At 58.4% G+C, this 23,933-nt stretch overlaps 1 protein-coding gene and 1 long non-coding RNA gene across 4 annotated transcripts; both read right to left on the reverse strand.

Moving 5' to 3' along the window:
- Positions 1–5,289: 5,289 nt before the first annotated feature.
- On the reverse strand, positions 5,290–14,735 carry LOC143828358 (uncharacterized). The gene is made up of 4 exons (XR_013227579.1): positions 12,913–14,735; positions 12,522–12,622; positions 10,176–10,267; positions 5,290–6,739 (listed from the first exon to the last, which is right to left on the reverse strand). It is a non-coding gene; the product is annotated as an uncharacterized LOC143828358 (long non-coding RNA).
- A 146-nt stretch (positions 14,736–14,881) lies between these two features.
- SHKBP1 (SH3KBP1 binding protein 1) lies at positions 14,882–22,701 on the reverse strand. Of its 3 annotated transcripts, none has more exons than XM_077318731.1 (18): positions 22,577–22,701; positions 22,260–22,313; positions 21,869–21,914; positions 20,911–20,984; positions 20,480–20,538; positions 20,188–20,268; positions 19,876–20,046; positions 19,121–19,211; positions 18,850–19,040; positions 18,393–18,508; positions 17,863–17,950; positions 17,552–17,668; positions 17,098–17,268; positions 16,832–16,987; positions 16,631–16,727; positions 16,152–16,330; positions 15,915–16,005; positions 14,882–15,644 (listed from the first exon to the last, which is right to left on the reverse strand). In XM_077318731.1, exons 1-18 carry the CDS (start codon positions 22,669–22,671, stop codon positions 15,305–15,307), a joined length of 2,217 nt encoding a protein of 738 aa, XP_077174846.1. In that variant the 5' UTR covers positions 22,672–22,701; the 3' UTR covers positions 14,882–15,304. The 3 variants fall into 3 exon arrangements, with proteins under 3 accessions (XP_077174846.1, XP_077174845.1, XP_077174849.1); XM_077318730.1 differs by having other exon boundaries at positions 14,882–15,647; XM_077318734.1 differs by lacking the exons at positions 22,260–22,313; positions 22,577–22,701 and having other exon boundaries at positions 14,882–15,647; positions 21,736–21,885.
- Positions 22,702–23,933: the final 1,232 nt, after the last annotated feature.

Genomic DNA, 23,933 nt, shown 5'->3' on the forward strand with positions numbered 1-23,933 from the left:
CCCACATATGGCTTTAAATGTGATTACCAGAACCTTAAGCCCGATCCGGAAATCTGGTAGCCAGTGTGGAGGAAGACTCATTGAACGCTTATGAAGGCGTATGAGAATGCAGAGAAAGCGGCGAAACCAGACTTCTGTGCCGCGGAAATTGCATCCGCGAGCTCACGCCCGGCACAATTATTTAGAGTAATTCAGTCCCTTACAGCCCTTGAGGAAGGGCCCCAAATGGTAAGGAAATTGGATGAGAGCTGTGCGGCATTATCGAGCTATTTCACGGACAAAGTTCTGTTGCTCCACCGCAATCTACCTGCCACGGTTGATACAGTGAGAGAACTGGAGGCTCCGTGGCTGCCCCAGGAGTTGGTGTTTGATGGCTTCAGGTGGCTCTCATTAACCGAAGTGGACAGACTGCTAACTTCAGTCAGAGCAAGTTTGCCCCTTAGATCCCTGCCCGTCTAGGTTGCTGAAATCAGGCGACCAACCGGTAGGAGGTCCCTTGAGGGAGATTATCGACCTCTCCTTAACATCTGGAGAGTTCCCCGAAGGACTTAAGGAAGCCGTGGTGCGCCCTCTGCTGAAGAAAACATCGCTAGACCCGCAGGACCCCGCCAGTTACCGCCCAGTCTCGCATCTTGCGTTTCTGGGAAAGGTGAGAGAGCGGGCTCTGGCAGACCAGCTTCTAGCATTTCTGGAGGAAACTTTGGCCCTTGACCCATGCCAGTCTGGCTTCCGACCTGGCCATAGGGTGGAGACTGCGCTGGTCGCCCTGACGGATGATATCCGGTGCCAGCTGGACCAAGGTGGTTCCGCCATACTTGTGCATCTGTCAGTCGCATTTGATGTGGTTGACCATGAGATATTGGCACACCGCCTCGCCAGAACCGGAATAAGAGGGACTGCGCTACAATGGCTGGCCTCCTTTCTCCGGAACCGGACGCAGAGGATTGCAGTGGGGGATGAGTTATCGGAACCCTGTGAGCTTCCATGTGGCGTTCCGCAGGGGGCGATACTCTTCCCCACACTTTTCGACATCTATATGCGCCCTCTAGCCCAGCTGGTCTGGAACTACGGGCTGGGATGTCACCAATATGCGGATGACAACCAGCTCTACTTTCTAATGGCCAGACTCCTCCCCGAATACATTTGTTTGGAAGCAGTGGCTGGATGGCTCAGGCAGAGTCGCCTGAAACTCAGCCCCTCCAAGACGGAGGTCCTGCGGCTGTGTAGAAGAGGGCCGGATCAGGAAGCGCGCCTCCCATGCCTGGACAGAATGCAATTAACACCTGCACCAATAGCCAGGAATTTGGGTATGACCTTTGATGCTTCCCTTTCCATGGAGGCTCACGGAAGTAGCCCAGACGGCGTTTTTCCATCTTCGCCAAGCCAGACTACTAGCTTCCCTTCCTGTCTTTCCTGTCCTCAGATCACTAAGCCACAGTGATCCATGCAACGGTCACCTCCAGACTAGACTACTGTAACTCGCTCCATAGAGAGGAGGCATTGAGAATCACATCCAGGCTGCTGGCGGAGTGAGCCACTGATAGCTGCACTGCGTCCAGGTTGGGTAGACACACTTCTTCACATGGGCCCTTCCTCCCCAGCCACAGGATCTTCGTCTTTGAAGGGTTGAGCTTTACACAACTCTGAACAATCTCATCATTCTTTCCAGGCAGCTGGCTAAGTCTTCTGGTGGGGAATCAGGGTGGCCGTCCATCAGGAGGAAGAGCTGGGTGTCATCAGATTGGTGGCAACCCAACCCAAACCTCCAGACCAGTTGGGCAAGAGGGCACAGGAAGATATTGAATCGGACTGGAGAGAGAATTGCTTCTTGAGGGTAGCAGCTGGATGATCTCTCTCCTATTGCTACCCTCTGTCCGCGATCCCGGAGAAAGGAGATCAGCCATTGAAGAGCAGTCCCGACATTGGCAAGGCGGTGAGCTAGAAGCTCATGGCTGACTGTGTTGAATGCTGCTGTATACTGTCACCTTGCCTATTTAACTTGTATGCAGAGCACATCATGAGAAAGGCGGAGTTAGATGAGTCACAAATTGGGATCAAGATTGCAGGGAGAAATATCAACATCCTCAGATATGCAGATGATACCACTCTAATGGCAGAAAGCGAAGAGGAACTAAAGAGCCTGTTGATGCGGGTGAAGGAGGAGAGTGCAAAAGTTGGCTTGAAACTCAACATCAAGAAAACAAAGATCATGGCATCCGGCCCTCTCAATTCCTGGCAAATAGATGGGGAAGAAATGGAGGTAGTGACAGATTTTATTTTCCTGGGCTCCAAGATCACTGCAGATGGGGACTGCAGCAAAGAAATTAAAAGATGCTTGCTCCTGGGGAGGAAAGCTATGGCAAATCTAGACAGCATCCTAAAAAGCAGAGACATCACCCTGCCAACAAAAGTGTGTTTAGTCAAGGCTATGGTATTCCCAGTTGCATTGTATGGCTGTGAAAGTTGGACCATAAGGAAGCCGAGCGTCAAAGAATTGAGGCTTTTGAACTCTGGTGCTGGAAAAGACTCTTGCGAGTCCCATGAACTGCAAGGCAAACAAACCGGTCAGTCCTAGAGGAGATCAGCCCTGACTGCTCTTTAGAAGGCCAGATCCTGAAGATGAAACTCAAATACTTTGGCCACCTCATGAGAAGGAAGGACTCCCTGGAGAAGAGCCTAATGCTGGGAGCGATCGAGGGCAAAAGAAGAAGGGGACGACAGAGAATGAGGTGGCTGGATGGAGTCACTGAAGCAGTAGGTGCAAACTTAAATGGACTCCGGGGAATGGTAGAGGACGGGAAGGCCTGGAGGATCATTGTCCATGGGGTCGCGATGGATCAGACACGACTTCGCAACTAACAACAACAACAAAGAGGTCTAGTGACAGAAGCAGCGCCAACCTGCCCCAATCCAACTGGCAAGGAAGATCATCCGTCAGGGCGGCTAGCGCTGTCTCTATCCCATGGCCGGGCCAGAAACCTGACTGGGATGGGCCTAGGGCTGAAGCTTCTTCCAAGTAGGCTGACAGTCCGCAACAGCCCTTTCGAGCATCTTCCCCAGAAAAGCTACGTGTGAGCCGGGACTATAGTTGCGGGTCCAGTGATGGTTTTTTTAGTAGCGGCCGAACCACTGCCTTTGGGAATTCTGTTGAGGGTAGAGGTTGATTATCTCCTGGAGTGGGACCACTATTCTTATATTGGTTGTTTTTAGCAGACATGATGAGAAGGGGTCTAAGGAGCAAGTGGTTGGCTTCGCTGCCTTTAGCATCTTGTCCACTTTGGTCAGTGTTAGTCATCTGAAGTGACTCAGTGTTCTCTCCAAAGCTGGCCAAGGGGCCTCTCGTTCACTTTTTGTGTCTAAAGTTGGAGGGAGGTCATGGCAGAATGTCAAGATTTTGTCTGCAAAATGACTTGCAAATGTCTCACAGCTGATGTCCAATTGGTTATTATTTTGGCCCCTTCCTCCAGGGCAGTAAGAGATCGAACTATCCTGAATAATTGTGCTGAGTGTGAGTTAGCAAACGCGATTGCAGTCAAGTAAAATTTGCATACCAACTTCATCTCCATCTCATAGGTTCTTAACTGCATTCTATAGGTTGTTCTCGAATCTTCATTGTGAGACTTCCTCCAAGTCATCTCAGTTCCCATTTCTTCTTGCGGAGCTCCTCAGTATACTAGGGGCCCAGGGGACAGGCAGAGAGGATGCCTGGGAGCTATCTCATGGATGGCAGCCAGCATTCTGTTGTGCCAATTGCTGACCAGAACATCTAGAGAAATGCCGGGAGGCATTGGGTCCCACCATGGCTGTCACTAGGTCCAGCCCATTTCTAGAGGGTGGTAGCTCAGCCTGGACATTAGTCCCCCAGAATTAGGTCTAGGGAATTGTAGCATCTAAGCCGCCAACTTCTCTAGCAGGGCTGGCAGGGCGTCTGGAGGTGCACTGGGCATGCGGTAAACTAACTGGATGGCCATGCTCTGTTGAGTACCACCCGAGGCCTGCACATTCACTTCCTGGGATTGATGGCATGGGGAGAGCCCTGATGGAGAAATCCTCTTGTATTAGGATTGCCACCCCTCCTCCCCACCTGGTGTCCAAAACACATGGAGGACAGAGATCCCAGCAGGGGCTAGCTCTTTAAGAGCTACTGTCTCACCCTCCCTTACCCAGGTCTCCATCACGCAAGCCAGGTCCACTTTGTTATTTGCAAAGTAATTTTGCAAGGCATGGGTCTTGATATTAATCAACCTATATCTCAGGTCCCTTGTCTCGTCCCACCTTCTCCCATCACTGCCTCTGCCTCTTCCCCTCAATATTGAGATCCCTGACCCCCTTGCCCCTGTTATCACTCCCTCTGTTACAGCCGATGCGGGAAATGGATCTGAATAGCAGCATTACCCGTTGGGGTCTACATAGGATGCTCTATGCCTATAAGAATTCATTTAACGGTTTGACGCCAGACTTCTACAGGTCCCCATGGAAAGGCTTGGGAAGAGCAGTGGCCCACCTGTCCCTCTGCAGCACTGGGAGGTTCTGGACAAGCTGTCCCCACAGAACAGCCCTTCGGCCTCATGCGGCCAACTTGGCTTAACAGACCACAGCCACTAGAGGCCACCCCGGTCTCTGGCAGGTTTTATACATGCAAAGCAAGAATTGCATCCCAGGCATCTATCCACAGGTACAGCCAGACAACTTTGTGTTGGGGGGAGGCAGTCCTACTGAGCTTCTCCCTCATCTCTGACCTGCCCCCTATCTTCCAGCTGGCTCCAGAACATGACACAGAGCCATTGGTTGACCCTTGTCTCTGCTGCCCCTTGCCCCGAACATCTGGTGTGGCCACACACAGCAAAGGAAGAGCAGTGTGTGTGTGTGTGTGTGTGTGTGTGTGTGTGTGTGTGGAATAACTCACCTGACTGACGAACTTCCAAGGCAGTGCCCTCCCCCACTCCAAGGGAGACCCCTGAGCTATGGCAGTGCCAGTGGACAGGCCATGGAACACTCCAGCCAGGAGCTCGCTTTCTCCCCCTCTTGGAGCAGCAGACCTCTCCAGGGACAGGATGGTAGAGCCACCCATGAATAGGACAGAGGGAAGTTGGTGCCAGGCCCTAGGACATGCTCCCGGAGGTGTTTAGAAATGACCCCATCCTGGCTGCTATGGTACAGGAGAGGCACATCCCTCAGGCAGCAGATTGAGGAAGAACCCCCCTCCCCCACAAACACACATGGCTGGCACTGGGAGAGCCTGAGCCCCACACCACCCCGAGCCAAGCATGGGCACCCCATGACTTGGTGTCCATAAATAAGTCCTTGTTTTTATTTCAAACTCAGTTGCATATAAAATTTCACAATGACCAGGCGGGCAGGACAAAAGCCCAGGGCGCTCCGCTGGAATCAGGTGTTCCCACCCATTTGGCACACAAGGCGAGGCCCCTGCAGGGGTGAGGGGGGCAGAGTGGTTGGCTGTAGCAAAAACTCCCCAGTTGGAAGAGCAGGAGGGCTTGCTCTGGTGGGGTGAAGGTTGGTTTCATTTTTTTAAAAAATGGGATCCTGGATTTTGTCCCCTTCTGGAAGGTGGAGGGTGGGATTTTTCCCCTGCCTCCTCTGCCTGGAGGGTGGCAGCAAGAGAGGCTCAGCTCTGGAGAGACCCTGGGCCTGGCAGCTCCTGGCATGGATTGGAACCCATGCCCATTGTAGCCCTCCCCTGAGAAACCAGCTGGGCGGCAGGTTATGGCCGTGGGTGGATCCTGCCGTCTCAGGCGCTGCCAGAAGTGGCAAAGGGGCCCTTAGGGGCAGCCCTATCCCCCCCCTTTGGCTAATGCTTGATTCCCATCTGCTCAGCTCCTCCTGTGGGGGGGGGACTCTGGCTGCAGAGCTTTGTCTCAGCCACAGGCCTGGTAAGCCCACCACCCACATCTTCTTGGACCTGCCCCACGTTGCCTCCCTGGGGAGGGGGAGAGCAGGGCTTTTAAGGCTGGGGGGCGCACGGAAGATGCCTCCCGACAGACTAGGGGCGCTGGTTTGGCAGCAGGGAAGACTCTGGAATGGGGCTGGCAGTCAGAGGGGGCTGGTGTTGGCATCTGGGGAGGGCAGATGTGCTGGCAGAACAGACCCCCACATGGCTCCAAGAGAGCTGGCGGCCCTCCCCCTCCCTGGCAGTGTGAGCTCGCAGGGGCAGGAAGGGTAGGAGGCCTTGTGCTTGTTGGTGGTGGGGGGGCGAGGCTGGGCAGGCGTTCTGACTGGCCGCCCCAGTAGATGGGGGTCAGGGGACGGGGGCTCTCCCACTGCTGGCCCCTGGAAGGAGTAGGCAGGAGATTCTGTCATGTTGGGGCCGCCCTGAGACCGCCGACACCCTGCACTTGACCCTTCCCACACCGGTGCCCACCCTCGCCCCGCGGCCCTGGCCCCAGTGGGCCAGAGCAAGTGCCAGTCTCTTGGAGCGCTCTGCATAAGTCCTGGCAGCAGCAGAGAGCTCCTCCAGCTGGGCCGGGCTGCAGCGCCTCCTGACCCCAACGGGCCTGGGCTCCATGGGCAGGGGGGCTCAGATGGTGGTGTAGACATAGACAAAGATGATGACCAGGAGATTGAGGATGGTGCCCACGATGCCCAGCATGGCCAGAACCCGCTCCTCCTGGTCCTCCTTGGACTCCTGCGGCCGCCCGGAGCTGGGCCCCTCGCCTGCCCCTGCAGCGCCCGGCCCCATGGTCACGTCCAGCTTCTCAAACCGCAGCTTCAGGTCGACCTGCTGAGGAGGAGGAGGAGGAAGAGAGTGAAGCCATGGGGGGTGGGGGAGGGGGTCTGGTGACAGTAGCTCTGCCCAGCCTTCCTCCCGTTCCACAGCCTCCCAAACCGGCCCCCTGGCCCCTCCCTCAGAGGAGGGGGCCACAGCACTGGAAGGCCTGCATCACTCATGGCACCTGGGCAGCCCCTTGGCTTCACCTCCCCTTCGGGACGCTCTCCTGGTGGTGTGTGTGGGGGAGGGGGGAGAGAAGCTCAGCAGCCAGCATGTTGGGCTCAGGTCACCTCCAAGGGCTTCCTCTCATGTCGCAGGACAGGGAGGGAGGGGCACTTACCCACTCACTGACCTCCTTGGGTGGTGGGCCCAACAGGTGTGCGCCTCCTTTCCACCCCCAGGGACGCCCTACCTGGCTTGGAGGAGCCGGGCCCAGGTGCCAAGGAGGTATCTCTGGGGTGTTGGGGCCCCTTCCCCACCTTCTTGTCTAGGCAACACACAAGCCAGCTTCCCTCTGAAGCAGAACCCCCTCCGCTAAGAGGCCACACTTCACCAGTCCATGGGGGCGCAGGAGCCCCACTGCAGGCCTTGGCCACCAGCCCCAAGGCCTCACCTTTTCCTGCACAGCCTTCCAGGGGAGCGGAAAGACACTTTGTGGGATTTTGGGGGGGGGATAAGTGTGGGGCTGAGCTTATACTGATACATGATATTCTTTCTACTTACTGTGAATTGTCAGGAGGTGTAAAAGAAGTCTAGAAATAAGCACTAAATAAAATAAAATAAAAACCATCTCCAAACAACTGGGAAGTGGTGAGAAGCAGCACCCTGACCACAGAGCTAACCCAAGCTTACGCAGAGCTAACCCTGGCCACAGAGCTAACCCACTGCTTACGCAGGATTTCAAAAGAGGGAATTTCACCCACATGCATCTCATCCCCTTCAGACACCTTGGGATAGTGCTTGAACCTTCCGTAGCCCCTGAACGGAGTGCCAGATCCTTAGATCCCAAGGGGATCCATTCTCAGAAGAGTGTTGCATTTTTGCCTCAATTGGCCTCCTGCAGCTCAGACCAGGGCAGATTCTGCACTTACTTTATTTATTTCATTGTCAATCCTGTTGAATTCAGATCGATTTGAACTCAGATCTTCCTCTCCCCCCCCCATTGAAACAGGAACGTGTTCTGCACGTGGTTCGGGTAGTTCAGAAGGTGGGGGGGAGCCAAGCCTCTTTCTTTCTTTTCTTGAAGGGGGGGGGGAGAGAAGCCAAGCAGGGAGCCTCTTTCTTTTCTTGGAGTGGGGGGGGGGAGAGGATCGAAGAAGTTAGAGGAAGGAGAAAAAATCCAAGACCGACAGAAGTTGAGAGAAATTAGGGGCTTCTCCTTTAAAGCAAGCTTGTCACATGACCAGCTTTGGCAAATCAGGGGTTCTCTACTACCGAGCAAAGCCCAGATTCAAAACAGCCTGCTTTCTCAATTTGATTTAAAAAATATTGAGCATTAAAAGCACTCTAAGATATCGCACAATAAAGGTAGGGTCACTCCAGATCATTCCTTCTTGTTGCAGAAGGAAAATTTAAATCGCAGCCGCAGGTCCCTGTGAAGCTCAAGACTGCTGATTTGTGCCACCGAGACGATGCAGGGGTTGGAGCAGTGGCACAATCTGCAGTGTGCGTGTGTGCGTGTGCGTGTGGGAGACGTGACAGAGATCTATGACCCTTAGGCCTTGCGGGAAGAGCACGGAACACGCACTTCTCCTCCACACCACATCTAAGGAGCTAACCGAGGACCCTGCCTCAGGTGGTCATTGGACGCAGGATGAGGCTCCTCCACGGCTGTTTGGCAGGCTTGCGCCTGGGAAGCTGTGGGGTCAGAGACAGCTGGGCAGCCTCGGGGGTGGCTGGGGAGAGGCACTCTGAGGAGAGCTGTGAGAAGCCAGATGGCGGACAAGTAGGCCCTTCAGGAGGGTTCGACAGACGGCAGAGAAATCACGGGAGCAGCCCACCTAGTCAGACTGACAAAGGGAAGCCGACTCCATTTGGTTGCAGCCTTTGCTGCCAGGGTTCATTCTGCCACTTCCAGCGGCTGCTTCGGAGAAACCTGCTTCTTGTTCTGGGATCCTGGCCTGGTGGGGCTGCTCTCTGCACCCTCCTTTCGAGAGGACGGCCTGAGACATGGCGACTCGGAACAGCCATGCAGGGGCCGATGCCCGGGGGGGGGGGAGAAGGGGCCCTTGGTGCAGGGCAGAGTGTTGCCCCTCTCCAAGAGGGTCTGGGGGTTAGCCCAGACCTACAGTCAGAGTGGGGGGGGGGCTCAAGCCCCCTGCAGAAAATACAGGTCCATTTATCTTTGAACTCAGAAAGTCTTTTAATTGTCAGCAAAGTTGCAAAGGTGGCTGTTTGAGACTTGCTTGAGCAGGGAGCAAACATGACCCAATAGAATGTTGGCACACCTGCACGTGATTTCATGCAAACATGCTAAGAGTCAACCACTTCACCGTGGAATCGTCGCATTTATAAAAAACCGTCATGCAGAAGCTACTCAGATTTCTGTGAATAGAGCATCAAAGAACGCGTGTGAGCTCTCTCTCTCTCTCTCTCTGTCTCTCTCTCGGGCTTCCAAGTCTTTCCCAAGCATTCTTTAAAGCTCATTTATTGAATCATACTGGAGAACTGTTAGGAGGCTTGACTTTCCTTGCCGGCAGTCTTTCAGAGATTCTAGGTTTAACTTGGTCTGGTTCCTAATTTTTTATCCCCGAGCCTCCTGTGGTGCAGAGTGGTAAGGCAGCAGACATGCAGTCTGAAGCTCTGCCTATGAGGCTGGGAATTCAATCCCAGCAGACGGCTCAAGGTTGACTCAGCCTTCCATCCGAGGTCGCTTGCTGCTGGGGGGTAAACGGTAATGACTGGGGAAGGCACTGGCAAACCACCCCGTATTGAGTCTGCCATGAAAACGCTGGAGGGCGTCACCCCAACGGGTCAGACGTGACCCGGTGCTTGGACAGGGGATACCTTTACCTTTAAGAAAGAGAATTGTGTCTTTCTTCAATAAATACTATTAACTGGTTGAGGGCTTCCGTCTGGTCAGCTGGTGCAGGGACCCACTTAGTAGTCTTCTCCCATGGCAGGTAATGTGGTCCCTCCCCCGGGCCTCGTCTGCACAGAACTTTTTGAAGCCTTTGGGAAACACGTGGTGAAGAAGTGTCTCAGCACTTTACACTGGACAGGCCTGCAGGTGCCTGTGCCTGTGGGCAGAAGTCACTACCTGGCCTTGGATCTGCTCTTTCCCCGTCTCCACCTGGCCTGGTGTGCCGCTGGCAGAGGAAGGCCCACTCTGGGCCAGACCACCCAGAGGCAGTGGCCAGGATGCGGTTCTCCAAGACTTCCCCCTGGAGATGGCGGCAGGAGGCGTGGGGACCCTGCTTGTGGGCTGGGAGGAGAGTGCAAGACTTACCACACACTGCATCAGGAACAGGAGGGGGGTCCCAGAAGCACCTCATGCAGCCCCTCTTTGGTCCACATCAGACAGACTCAGGCAACAAGGGGCTGCAGAGACAAGGTGCCCGGCGGTTAGAAGGCCACATGTTGGAGCTGGAGTCCACGGCCAGGGGGCAGCGGAGAACTGCGCTTCTATCACTGGAGCAACAGCAAGAGGGTGAAAAATGGGCACTTGTTTGTTCTGGGGAGTGGGGACCCAAGGGTACAAAAGTGTCTGGGTGTGTGTGTGGAGAGTGAATCAGCTGCTGTCCACCAAAAGGAGGAGGAGGAGGAGGAGGAGGAGGAGGAGGAGGAGGAGGAGGAGGAGGAGGAGGAGGGAGAGCTCTTCCAATCTGACCCAAATTCCATGTTGCAGAACCAGTGATACATCTGAGCACCTCTGGGGCTTTCTGGCTTTCTCTAGTCTTTCTCAGACATGCTTTGCTCTGACATTTTGGGGCAAACTGCACACAATCCTGGAGGGTCGCCGCCAGCGGACTGGGAAATTTGGATTTCTATTTTCTCAGCCTGGTCACCACAACAGCCATTTCCTCCCCCAGCTGCCAGCGGATGGCTTTTGCTGCCTTTAAAAGCCAGAACTAAAATACTTATATTTATTTATTTATTATATTTATATACCGCCCTTCCGGGGGCTCAGGGCGGTATTTATATACTGTTGGGATGCCAGGTGTGGCCGGTTCTCTGAATTGTTAGGAAACCCAAGGTTGGGCTGCAAAAATACCTTTTAAATTTTTTTACAAATATTTATGAAATAAAGTAATAGAATCATAGAATCATAGAGTTGGAAGGAGCCACACAGAGGGGCCATCTAGTCCACTAATTCAACATATTACAAACATGGTCATCATAATTTTAAAACAACACATTTCTAACGGCACATGAAACAGACCAACAGAATGGACCAAGTGCGTTTCGACCCCAAGAGGTCTTCCTTAGTGGTCAAATTATTGTGAGGACTCGTGTGTGGACTCATGTATAAAATCAAAAGCCTTGCTGGGTGGCCAGGAAAAATCTGTGAGGTATCTGATTTGGAGCCCACCTTCTAAATATGTACGTTCTGAGGCCATTCCTCTCAGCTTTTGCCCAAATCAAGAGTGCATTCCCATGTGTGTCAGAAAAAGCTTTGTCCTCTGAATCCCCAGCCTTGATTTAAAAATAGGTACGCTTCTGCCCTTTCTGTTGTAGAGATATAACAATAAGTGTGTATCTCTGCAAGAGGCTGAAAACTGGCTTGTTTTTTCAAAGGAAAGCTGGGAATTCAGAGAACCTGATCTGCCTATTAGTAAATCTTCATATCAATGTAACAAAGTCCCTTTAAAAATAGTTCTTTTGAAACACAAACAAGAAACCAAAAGGAAAATATCCCTCAAAATCCAGCAACTGATATAAAGGAACCTACAAACAAAAATATAAGATATGGCAGATCCTGGAAACTTTAATTGAATCGATGCTGACAAGTAAGCATTGTTGATTCATAAATACAGGGAAGGAGAAGATAGACAAGGAGTCTGATTTGGCCAAAAGCAACAGGATGTGCACTTAGCGATTTTCTACCTGCATTCTCTATAGACTTCTTGCAACTTATTCAGCAAAAAAAAAAAAAAAAAAAAAAATGTTCAGGACACCATACTGACATGATGTGCTTATTTTTGGATATTTGGAAAGGTTTTATAGAAACGTCAGTGTAGTTCTGCCATAACCATATTCTGGAGGGGATTTTTTGAAAATCCAAACACCCTGGAGGGAGAGGGGAGGGGGTGGGCACGTGGGGAACTGGGCAGGGAACTGGGAGAAACCTGCTGTGTGTGAGCCCTGTTGCTCTTGTAGCAGCAAGGAGGAAACCACAGCATCCCACTACTGTGGGAAAGCACCAGTGTGTCAGGAGCCAGGGGCGGGAGGGCCTTCCTTGTGCCCTCAGAATACAGCTCCCAAACCTCGTATTTCTGGCCGATGGCACCCACAAGGAGCACGGGATTGTGGCCCTCCTTCTCTCCAGGCAGGCAGCCCCACACAAGCCCCACATCCGCAGACATTCGGCTCATGTGGAACTCCAATGCAGAACTACCCCCCCTGCCCCCTTCCCTACTCACCTCTGTTCCCCGAGGCAGAGGCCTGCGCCTGGGCAGTGGCACTGGGAGGACCCTCTTGCAGCCCCAGGCTGAGTCCACGCACAGCCAGCCACTGCTGCCACCAAGGCTTGGGTGAGGGCCTGCCCCGTTCTGCCCCACCAAAGCGGGGGGCAACGTCACACAGCACTGCTCCCACCCCCTGCCCGGGCTGCCTGGCATGCTGGCCTCCCTACCTGTGCGGGGGCCTTGCCAAAGGTGTTGTTGATCTTCGGCTCACCGTCCCTGCAGCCCCCCATGACAAGGGTCCCCGAAGACGCCTCTCAGGGGCCGGTGCCTGGAAAGGGGAGAGCACAGTGACCTGGCCCTGGCGCTAGGTATGGGCAGCGGCCCTGCCCAGGGGCACAGCCCCTCCTGCTTCCGGGCTTCATCCAGGGCCTGCGTGCCAGCCAGCTTCTGCCGTTGCTCCCGAGCACGGTGACGCTCTCCTCTGCGCCCTCCCGTCAACTGTGCCACGGCAGCGCCTAGAATGGCGCCCCCCCTGCCTGGCTCCCCCCCCACCCCTGGCAGGGCCACCCTGGCCCCCTCTGCGCCTGGCAGCAGCCCAGACCAGCCCCGTCTGCTTACCCCAGCCCTGGCCTGGAGCTCCAGGGGTGCCTCACAGGGCTCCTACGCCTCCTCCTGATGCTGCTTTGGAGCGGACCGGGGGTTCCCGTGCCCCCCCCCCGCCAGCCGAGCGCCTCTGCATCGGCCAGAGCCAGTTGCTAGGCAACCGCCTCTCGGAGTTACATTCTGCATTGTGACGGATGGACAGACGGACGGACAGACGGGACCCAGGCAAGGGGGAGGAGGGAGGGGGCGCTGCCGGTCAGAACGGGGGTGGCACCACACTGGGGGCCTGATGCTCCCATCGCCCATGACTCTCCCTTGCCGATGACCTCCTCATGTATCAGGCACTCCATGTGCAGTGTGCAACAACCGACGGCAGATATCCCCCCCACCCCCCGCAAAGGAGCCAGGTGGGTGGGCACCCGACATCGCCTGCCCTGCAGCTTCCTGCTGCCCCTGGGCCACAGGGAGGCACGGAAGGATGGAAGGGCTTCCTTCGGGCTCCTTTCACAGGGACAACCCACCTCCTCCCCCACTGTGTGGGAGGGCAGGCTAATGAAAGCCAAAGGAACCCCCTCCTCTGGTCTGTGTGGTCAGCAGGTCTGGGGGCACCCACAACCCCTCCAGGCCGCACAATGAGGGTCAATCCCAGGGTCATTCTGGGCTCATGCTATGTCCACCCCCCCCATGCCTACGCGGGCCAAGGCTGGAGGGATGTGTGGACATCAGCTGGCAGGTGGGGAGGCCTGGCCAGTGGGCTTGTCCCACCCAGAGGCCCCCCATCATGCCTGGCTGCCTCCCCCCCCACACACACACACACAGCAGCAGCATTCTGTCAGGATTACATAAACGGGGGGGGGGGGAGATGGGCTCCAGAGCAGAGCTGGCAGAGCTGAACTCTCAGGCCACTGTTACATAAATGCAGTCCGAGGAGGGTGGGCTGCTCTGGCCCTGAGGGAGGGGCATCTGTTCACGTCTGCTGGCAGCCCCTCCCATCAGGATCCAAGCAGGAGGGGGCATTCCAGGCCCGGCAAGGTCTGGGGCCTTCTAAGCAATAACTCCCCCATCTCTGGGAGACGACAGTGCAAGAAAAGCAGGGACCTGGCTGGGGGGCACCAGAGAAGGCCCTTGGGAGAATAGGGACCTTGTCAGACCCCACCCCCATCACACCTGCGGGGGAGATTCACCTGGCTCCTCACCCCCACCCGCTCCACAAAAAGCACAGGGGCCCAGTGACACCCCTAGCCCACCCCCAGTCCCAAGGTGACCACAGTGGAACAGAGCTGGGCCACACAGCAGAGGCAGAACAGGCCGCTGGTCTCTGCATTCAGAAAACGGAACTGCGGGAGCCAGGAGGAGGAAAGCAGACCCCCCCCCCAAAAAAAAACACAAACACAGCCTGCAGTCGCCCACCCAGGGGCCCATCTCCTGCACTCTGGGGAAGGCCGGCAGGCAGGCAGGCAGGCAGGGCATCAGAGCTGGGGGCAGCAAAGACTTCAGGAGCTGCCCACACCAACCCTCCAAAACGAAGCCCACTCCCAAAGGCACAGGGGACGGGGAAAGAGGCAGAGGAGAGGCCAGCTGGCAACAGCACTGGAGAGACCACCCTTCAGAGCCCACTCTGCCCCACTGGAGCCATATGCAATAAAAGAGGCGGGCCTAGCATGGTGCTCCTGTCTCCTCCACCTTCCACCTGGGGTGGCTTTAAGAGGTCAGGGCCGGAGCTCATGGGGCTCCCCTTCCAGCGGACGATGTCCAGCAGCCACTCAGCCTACGGCCTGGCTGGCAGGGAGCGGGGATCTCTGGGACGCTCCTCTCCCTTCACCCCCCTCCCCAGACCTTTCTGTCTCCTTGTACGCCACCATGCAAAGGAGCCCCCCCCCCCCCCCCGATCGGAGCCTGGGCTTCCCATTTCCCCCCCCCTTCCGCGCCCCACCCTGCAGCTCCCTCCCTCCCTCCCCAGGGACTCCAGAAGGCAGCAAGGGGGTCTGTCTCCCTCCCTCCAAGCTTGTTTATTGCCACCAAAAAGGACGGTAACAGTGGATCGGTCTTGCTCACAGACAGATTTGGCTTTTGGCAGAGAGTCGCTGGCCCCCCATCCCGAGAGGGGGGAGTCTCAGCAGCAGCAACCCATGGGGGTGGGAACTCCGATGGGAAGTCCTTTGGTGGGAGGAGGGCAGCATCCCTGAGTGCTTTGGCAGGGGAGGGTGGGTGGGCTGGAGAACGGGCACAGAATGGGGAGCGGGGCTTTGCTTTGGCATTGTGTTGTCATACAGGCAGCAGTCGAGATCTGCACCCAGACCCCAGCCCATCTGCAGGAGGGCCAGAGCTGAGGAGCGGGCGGGCGGGCGGGCGGCGGCCTCCCCAGGGCGCTTCCGGTCCCACCACGAAGCCCAGGGGTGGGGGCAAGTCAGAAAGAGGTTTCGCTGAGCGGTCGCCTGGGGGTGGCCAGGGGGAAGGTCGGCTCTGTCGCACCGGGGCTCCTGCTTGCCGGTCTTGGGGGTCCGGCGCCCGCCGAATGCCGTCCGGGCCTGGCCCCGGCCCCCGTCTCCCTGGCGTGGCTGGCCATGCGTCCCTCAGGCGGGGCAAACTCCCGGCACTGCTCGGCAAAGGCCCCCGCCCCACGCCCTTGGTCCACACCTCCTGGCAGACAGCTGGCACCGGGGACAGGCTGGGCTGGATGGCGGGGGAGGCCTGGGGAGCCCAGAGCCGACTTCTCTTGGACCCCTGCCACCTCGGGCATCTGGCAACTGCTGGAAAAGGGGGGGGGATGACATCAGAACTGCAAAGTGGATGGGTTGAGAAGCCCCTCCCCCCTGTGGGACCCCAAAGAACCAACAGGGTCCCAAACCCCGGGCAGCAATGCCCCCCCCCCACCTGGGAGTCATGCCCCACATGAGCCCCATCCCTCCAGCCTCCTGCAAGAGGCCAGAAGCTCAGGCCTGCCCTCCCCCTCCTCCCAGCCCTGGGCCCACCTATCTGGGGCTGACGGCAGGGGGGGTAACCGTGGGGGTGCAGACCTCGCAGTGGGGGGCTCCGGGGCGTGTATGAGCGCCAAGTCACAATGGCCCAGTTCTCGCAAGAGCTCCTCCTCCGCGAGACCGCCAGCGTCTGCGGGAAAGGCAGGAGGGAAAGGCGTGGCTGGGGGCTCCAGGAGCAGGCCACGCCCATCCGGCCGCTGGGCTCCACCAGGGGGCACCGCTACCTCCCCCCCTCCCCTCCCCTCCCCTCCCCTCCCCTCCCCTCCCCGGCAGGACCTGGCTCCCGCTCCAGCATCTCCATGGCTGTGGTAAGGTCCCACATCTGAACGCTGCCGTTGCTGTGGCCAGTGAAGAGGTGACGGCACGGGCGGGAGCCAATGCGGCTGGACCCCTCGCATTCCTGCACCATGAAGGCTGTGATGGGAGCCCCGTCCACAGAGGAGACTTCGCAGATCCTGCGTGGGGGGGGGAGGGACAGACTGCTCAGCCCCACCTGCCCCGGCAGGGCTCTTGTGGGCAGGGCGGGAGGCCGGGCAGCTTCTCCTCCTGCCCTGCTGAGGCTCCCAAGGCCCCCTTGGCCTGGCTGCACGTCTCCGTATAGCCAGGCCTCCGCTCCCAAAGCAGCAAGCCCCAAGTAAGAGGGGCAGCCAAGGCTGCGAGGGCCGGAGCTCTGCAGGTGGTGCGGAGGGCGGGGGGCCTGCGGGAGGCATGGAGCTGCCCCCCCTGCCCTCCCACCTTCTCTGGGCCCGACTCACCTTCTGCCCGTGGAAGAGAGGCGCACGTAGAGCTTGCTGGCCTCCGGTGCCACTTTCTGAAGGAACACCTGCTGGTCGTCTCGCTCCCCAAAAGGTCCTGCATGGGATGGAGGGGGTGGGGGCAGAGTCTAGACACAGGGGGGAGGGAGGGAGGGAGGGGCCACCCTGCTGTGGTCCCCCCCCCCCCCGGGCCCCACTTACCTATGTCAGTGCCGGCACTGCAGCCCCCCTGGGTGTCCCTAGACTCCAAGGCAAAGATTTTGAAGGAGGCCAGCGGGGTGGAGCCCGGCTGCGTAGAGATCATCCCCCGGAAGCGAGTCACGGTCCACGTGCGGACGTGATTGTTGTCGGCACAGACTGGGGGCGGGAGGAGATGCAGTGAAGGCGGTAGGGGGGCAGGGTCCCCTCCCCCCAGCAGGCACGCAGCCTTTCACCCCCCCCCCCCCCGCCTCTCCAGCCGCCTATACCTGAGATCAGGTGCTTCTCAGACAGCATCACCTTGGTGACCGGGCTGCGATGGACCGCAAATGTCTGGAAGAGCTGGGGACCCGAGCCCACCGTCTCCGGGTGCTGGACGATCACCCGGACCCTCCCAGAGCTGGTGCCGTAGGCAATCTCGACCCAGTTCCCACTGTTACCTGCGCCAGCAAGTACGGCCGCAGCTCAGAGGACAGTCGCACCAACCGGGAAGGCCGGGGGAGGGGGGGGGGGAGATTAGGTGCCGGAGCACAGCAGGGCAGGGTGGAAGCAGGGCCAGGGGACAATAATTTTAAAAAAAATATTATTTCAGCCCCGCTCTGGACATCGGGCAGCCGAGCCCGGCAGGAGTGGCCCTTTGGACCGAGGCTGGCCGGGGTGGGGGTGGCTCTGGACCGTTCAGCCAGCAAGAGGGGCCGGGAGGGGGGGGGAGTCCAGGCTTACTGTTCTTGGGGGTGAGGTAGACGCTCAAGGCAGTGACGGCCTCCTCAGAGGGATCGCGGTACAACTCTGTCACCAGCAGGTCGTTGTCCTTCATGCGCAGGGGGAACTTCTGGACATCTGCATGGAATGGAGGGTGTGTAGCAGCCACCCTCTGGCCCACTGCCGGATGCGAGGGCCCCACCCCAGCCTCCTCCGGCCCCCTCCCTCCTCACCTCCCGCCCAGACCTCACTGCGGCTTCAGCCCCGAGGGCAATGGGGCAGAGGCAGCAGCCCCCTGGCACCTCCACGTCTGGCCAGCTGCCCTCACTCACCAACATAGTAGATGGATCCGTTGTTGCAGCCCAGCAATAAGCAGGACCCAGCTGCGTCGTAGCTGTTGATGGGGCTGACGTCCTGGGTCTAGAGGGAGGGGGGGGGGGTCAGCCACTGAGGCCCAGCCTGCCCACAGCACTGCCCACTGCAGGGCCCTGGCACCCCAAGGACCTTTGATCATTTTGCAAGACAAGCCACAAAACAGACATTACATTTGGAACGATGCTTTATTCTACTTTCCTGGGATAGCCACTTTCGACTCTCCTTTCGGCTTGCATTCTCTTTGAATCGTCGGCCTCTCGCTATTTCTACTCAAAGGACCCTGGCAGGCGGGCACCCAACAGGAAGAGCCTCCAGGAAGCCAGGCACCAAGAGGAACTCCCAGAATGCTTTGCTCAGGATGGGTTTCTGCAAGGGACGGCCCAACATGCCAGGGGGAGTGGAGCCACCCCAGCCGAGGAAAAGTGTGCCTGCCCCAGGTGCAATTCTTTCCAAATGCCAGGGGCCTGACCCGCCCCCACACACACACCTGCCAGTGCTTGGTGACGGCGTTCCAGACACCGATCTTGCCCGTGTGGCTGGTCGCGATGAGCTGGCTGCCCACAAACAGGAGGCCATCCACAGAGACTCCCAGGTGGAAGATTCCTAGCAGGGGGAGGAAGAAAAGGAGCCATTGGGTGAGACTCCAACTGAGCCAAGACAGAAGGAGCTGAGATCAGGTGGTCCAGCCAAGCCTAGACACCCCCCTCCCCTCAAACCACAGGCTCTCCCAGGCCAGGGGGGGCAGGCCTGTGTGTGGGGGAAATGGAGCGCTTAGTCTGGGGTTCCATCTCTGGTGACTCCCTGAACAGGGCTCTTGAGCGCCCCACTGCCTACCCAGCCCCTTTAAATGATGCAGAGCAGAGGGCAGTGGGCTTCCTGGCTCAGCGGATGGGGCAGGGGTGGGTGGGTCCCTCTGGGACTTCTGCGGGATTCCTTGCCCTCACCTATCTCCACGCCGCTCCCGTCAGGCTGCAGGGCCCAAAGGACAATCTCGCTGCTCGATGCAGCCGCCACCATCTTGTCATTGTCCCCCAGCGAGCCGCCAATGACCCGAGCATTCAGGGCCACGCGCTCAATGACCCAGTCCAGCTGGGGGCTGCAGAAGGCCAGCCCCCACCCAGAGGTCTCCTTCAGCCTGCAGGTGAGAGGTCAGGCAGGAGGTGCTCAGGGGGAGCCGTGGAGGACCGCCCCCCCTCCCCTGGCTGGCAACCTTACCTGTAACAGACCAGGAATTGAGCGTAGGCCACAGCGATCCAGTTATGATGCCCGCAAATGAGGTGCACCGTGCCTGGGTCGCTGGTGGCACCTACAGAAAGAGGGAGAAGGCAAGTCTAGCACAGCGGGCACACTGGAGCGGGGCCCCTATGCCACCCAGCGGCTCGGGCAGCCACGCCTCCCCAGCCCCGATCACAGCCTGGCTTTTTAAAAATTATTATTATTATTTAGATGTATTTCCCGCCAGGCTTGCTGTGAAGCGAATGAGGAGGGGAGAAGACCACCCGGAGCCTGGCTGGAAGACTGGGGCAGCCACGCGCCCCAGAAGCCGCCTCTCCCAGTGCAGATGCCAAGTTGGCAGCGGGAATGGAGCCCCCAAAGCGGCCCTCTCTCCTTCCCCTGCGAATCTGGATTGCCTTCAAGGGGCTTAGGGGCAGCAGCCCCGAGGCTGACAGGGGCCGGCCTGACAGAGGGCTGGAATGAGGCCCGAGCCTCTCACCGCTTGGCCGCACTGTCTCTCACCTGGCTGGGCTCATATGCCTGCCACGGGGCTCTCGGCCTCTCTCCTGGGGCCTCAAATCCAAGAGGGTTCTTCCGCAAGCCTTGGCCAATGGGAACACGGCGTGGCTGAGTTCCTCCGTGCAGCAAGGGTCTTTTTACTCCCATTGTGCAACCCGGGAGAATGGAGGCGGAGCCCCTGTGCCTAGGGGCTCACAGGCACGTCAGCCAGCACGCATCTCTCGCAGGGCACCTACCAGCGCTTGGGCCTCTCTCTTCCAGCAGCCGTCCCAGCAGCCCGGCATTGCCAAGGTTGGGGGGCATGGTGTTGCTCCGCCGCACAAGCCCCCTCTCGGAGAGGCTCCCTGGCCTGACGGCCAGCTGTGGCCCTGCAACGCTGTGACGATTCCACCGCTTGGCAGGAAGCACTGCAGAGGACCAGAGGGGAGGCGAGGGGAGGAGTGGCCAGGGTCAGCTGCGAGGGACTGCTCCCACACCCCAGCCCTACTCCTGCCTGCCCCTTTCGACCCCTGGGCTCCAGGCCCAACAGCACGTGGTCCTTCCCTCACCTGGAGAGGGCAGGTAGCCATTGAACAGGACACTCCCGCAGGACGAGCGCTCCAGCTCACTGAGCAGCTGCAGGCGGCGAACTGGGCAGGATGAGACCAAGACAGGGGATGAGCTGTGGGAGGACTTTGAACCCTGACCCCACTGACATGGGGCCCAATGGGGGGCCCCCTTGGGAAGAAGGCTATTAAACTGGAGGCAATAAGATGGGACAAGCCCCAGAGACAACTGCAAGGAGCTGCAAGCCCACCCTGGCCACCCCCTGCGAGTCCCCTGACAACGCTCAGGGCGCACCTAGTGGAGCGATCCCGTAGAATTCCGCTTCGTGCAGCAGCAAGGAGATGTTGGTTCCCCTACAGCACAACACAGACGGTAAGGAGAGCACCTGCTCTGAACAGCCACCCCCCCCCCACAGAACCCCCCAGCATCTACAATGGGCCTGCTCTGAGGAGGAGTCGTGCAGCCCCAGGCATCTCCCCTTTTGTGGTCTGATCTCAGAATGGGAAGACCGGAGACAAGATTGCAGCAGGTCAGGGAGGGTGATGAGCCTCCTGCAGAAGGGGAATCCAGACCCAGTGAGCCAGGAACAACTCCACTGGACTGGGCACCGAACACATGTGGCAGAGGCAAGGAAGCACACCTGCTCTGCCCTGGTTAGGACCTGGTGATTGGAAAGCCCCCCCCCCCATGCCTATCCCTCCCCCAGCTACACCCTCCACTCATACCTGAGGTCAAGCTCTTTGGTCCGGAGAAAGTTCAGGATGGGAACAAAGATGTCAGGGTCCCGATCAATGAAGATCTGGGAGAAAGCAACAGGCCTTGTGTTCATCTCCTTCCTGCTGGGAGGACTGGCAGCCACAAAGAAGCTCTTGCCAAGGGCCGTTCCTGTGACCGAGACCCCACTGAGCTCCTATGTAGACACTCCCTGCAGAAGGCTTCCAGGGCAGGCACCTACCACGTCTGAAGTTGCCACAACCCAGCCACGGTGAAAGGTTTTCCTCACGACTGGCAACCAGACAGGCTGGCCCTGGCCACACTTGGACAAAAATGTGTGTTTCATTCCAAAAGGCAGCCCAGGGCCTGTAAAGGAGGGTCTGTTGGGACCCAAGCTGATGGAGGACCAAGAGCAGCTTCAAGAGTCCCAGGCGAGTTCACAGCAGTGGCCTCTTGGCCTTCTGGCTCCTCTTAGCATTTCACCTGCCCGCTGCAAAACAGGCCAAGGACAGGCAATCCTTTACCCAGCCCGAGAGCTGGCACGAGGAATGCTACGCACAGGGCAGCCCTTTCAGGGGGAGCCCCACAAGTGTCGAAAACCTCCTCGCTGCTCATCTTCAGGAGAAAGCTGCTGATAGTTTTATTTAGGACTACATTTGTTTGACTTAATTTTTATTAATTGGTGGTCCTAATTGACCTTACTTAAAAATTGTAACTTTTAATGGGTTTTAATTACTGCTTTTTTTTTGGGGGGGGGGGTTACACTGTAAGCTGCCTTAAGTTTCAGAAGTTAGAAAGTCAGCTAGCAATTATTATTTTAAATAAATACACTCTACCAAGACGGAAGGCATTCGCCATTGAGGTACCCCAGGTTTCTGCAGCCTGGCCCCAACACCCACAATATGTCCAAAGCACTCTTCTGGCTCCAGCTTTAGGGAGGTTGAGAAAAAGGTCTTCTAATTTACTCACAGCCCCCGTTTCATCCTTCAGGGTGGAGATCCGGCCACTGAGGAGGCTGCAAATCAGACAGAGGGCAGGAATGAGACCCCAAAATCAGTGCCTGAATCAGTGCAGACTGGGCAGCAGAGCGGAGGCACGAGAGTCCCTTCAATGGAGGCCCATCCTGCTCTTGACAGCTGCAGGAGGAACAGCCAGGCTGCCTCTAGCAGAGTCTCAGTCCCCTCCCTGCTCTCCCCCAAGCGAGGGCGGCCAGTGCTTCGGCTAGTCCTGGGTGCTGCTGACGTGCAGTAGCAGCCTCACTGGCCTTTCTCCCCAGGCTGGGGCTGGCAAGGGCAGGAGGGGTGAGGAGGGCAGCGGGTCTCCCCAGCGCAGGAGGGGGGGGGGCGCTCCAGCCACGTACCTGGAGAAGAAGGAGTCGGGGGCCCAGGTGAGGGTCTGCCGGGAGGTGCTGAACCTGCGGGGAGGGGGAAGGGAGCCGTCAGCTGGACCACGCGGGACCCTCCAACCTCTCTCGGCGCCCGCAGGGGACAGGCTGGCCTACTCCGCCGGGCTGTTGTGAGGCCGGGACCAGGTAGGGGAGGGAGGAGAGGGGGAGGCGTGGCCAGCACAACGCGTCATTGGGCGAGGAGAGCCCGCCCAGTCACCCCTCCCCACAACAGCCCCGCGAGGTCGGCCGGCCGGCCGGGAAGGGAAAGCGCCTCTGCGGGCGGGACTCGCCTCCTTCCGCCCACGTTCAGCGGCACCAGCTCCGCCGCGCCGCCGCCCCCTCCTCCTCCCCGGCCCGGCCGCCCCCTCCTCCCCGGCCCCGCCATGGCCCGGCTGCAGGCGGCGGCGCTTCCGGGTCCTGAGCCCCGCCTTTGGGAGGCCCGCCCCCCCGAGGCCACCATTGGTCGCGACGCGCTCCGGCCGTCCCGCTCCGCCGCCGATTGGTGGGCGCGCTTCCGCGCGGCCCTCAGCCTCGCCCAGCCCGCCCACCGGCGCTGCCCATTCGCTCCGGCGCGCAGCTCTCTCGGTGGCGATTGGTCAGGCCTCCCAAGGGCGGGGCTTGTTGCGCGTAAACAAACCGCGAGCGTCTCCGCCGTTCCTCCCGCCGATTGGATGGCTTTCAAAGGGCCCGCCTCTTCCCCATCCCCCATTGGGTATGGCTCGGCGAATCGCAGGCAGCGGCCCGGTAGGGTTAGCGGGTCGGCCATCGGAGTCAAAGGTTAAAAGTCGAGGCAGGGGATTCCAGGTAGACTGCGCCTGGTCTTGGAGTCTTGTCTGCCTGAGCCTCTCCTCGCCGGCCGCCCCTCCCGGCCCGTGCAGTGCTGGGGGGTATCAAGGTCCAGCGGATGCTGGCGCAGCCTCCGGGGAGCCCAGAGGGATGGGGGGACTGGCCAGGAGCCCGGAAGGAGGGGAAGGTCCTTCTGTCCGCCAAGGGCCTCCAACCGGCGGGACTCCCTGCCGCAGGAAGGGGCGGCTTCAGCCTGCCTGGCTGTGAGCCCAGCCAAGGGGGAGGTGGAGCCTTTGGCTGGGGCAGGGATGCTCCGCCTTCTGGGTGTTTCGGGGCCAGCAGTGGGGCGGTCTGCTGGAGTTCTGGCCCTGCTGGTGGACCTCCCGAGGGCCCCTGGGTTTTGGCCGCTTTATGGTGCAGGGGGGCCCTTGGCCTGACCCAGCAGGGCTTCTCTTACGTCCTTGTGGCTGTCAAGAGGCCTTTCCTCCTCTGTGGATTTGCTGAGCCCCATGAAAACTTTCCAGCCTATGCACAGGTGATTCTGTTGTTGCCATTTCCAAGAATCTTTGCACAGAAGAGAACCCACCCTGCCCAGTGGAGATAGGCACATGCAATGGGCTCTGGAAGAAAGTCCTCCCAGTGTTTTTTTACTTGCCAAGCTCTTCCCCTAATTACAGAACGCTGCGGCCCGGGTCTTCACAGCAACACCATGGTGGTACAACATTTGGCCCATCCTCCAACAGCTACGCTAGCTTCCCATCAAATTCTGGATCAGGCTTACAGTTCTGGTAATCACCTTTAAGGCCTCACGTGGTCTTGGCCCAGTGTACCTGAGGGGTCGCCTCTCTGCCTACACCACTC

This window comes from Paroedura picta, unplaced genomic scaffold (assembly GCF_049243985.1).
Source record: "Paroedura picta isolate Pp20150507F unplaced genomic scaffold, Ppicta_v3.0 Ppicta_v3_sca21, whole genome shotgun sequence".
In the NCBI taxonomy this organism is placed as follows: Eukaryota; Metazoa; Chordata; class Lepidosauria; order Squamata; family Gekkonidae; genus Paroedura; species Paroedura picta.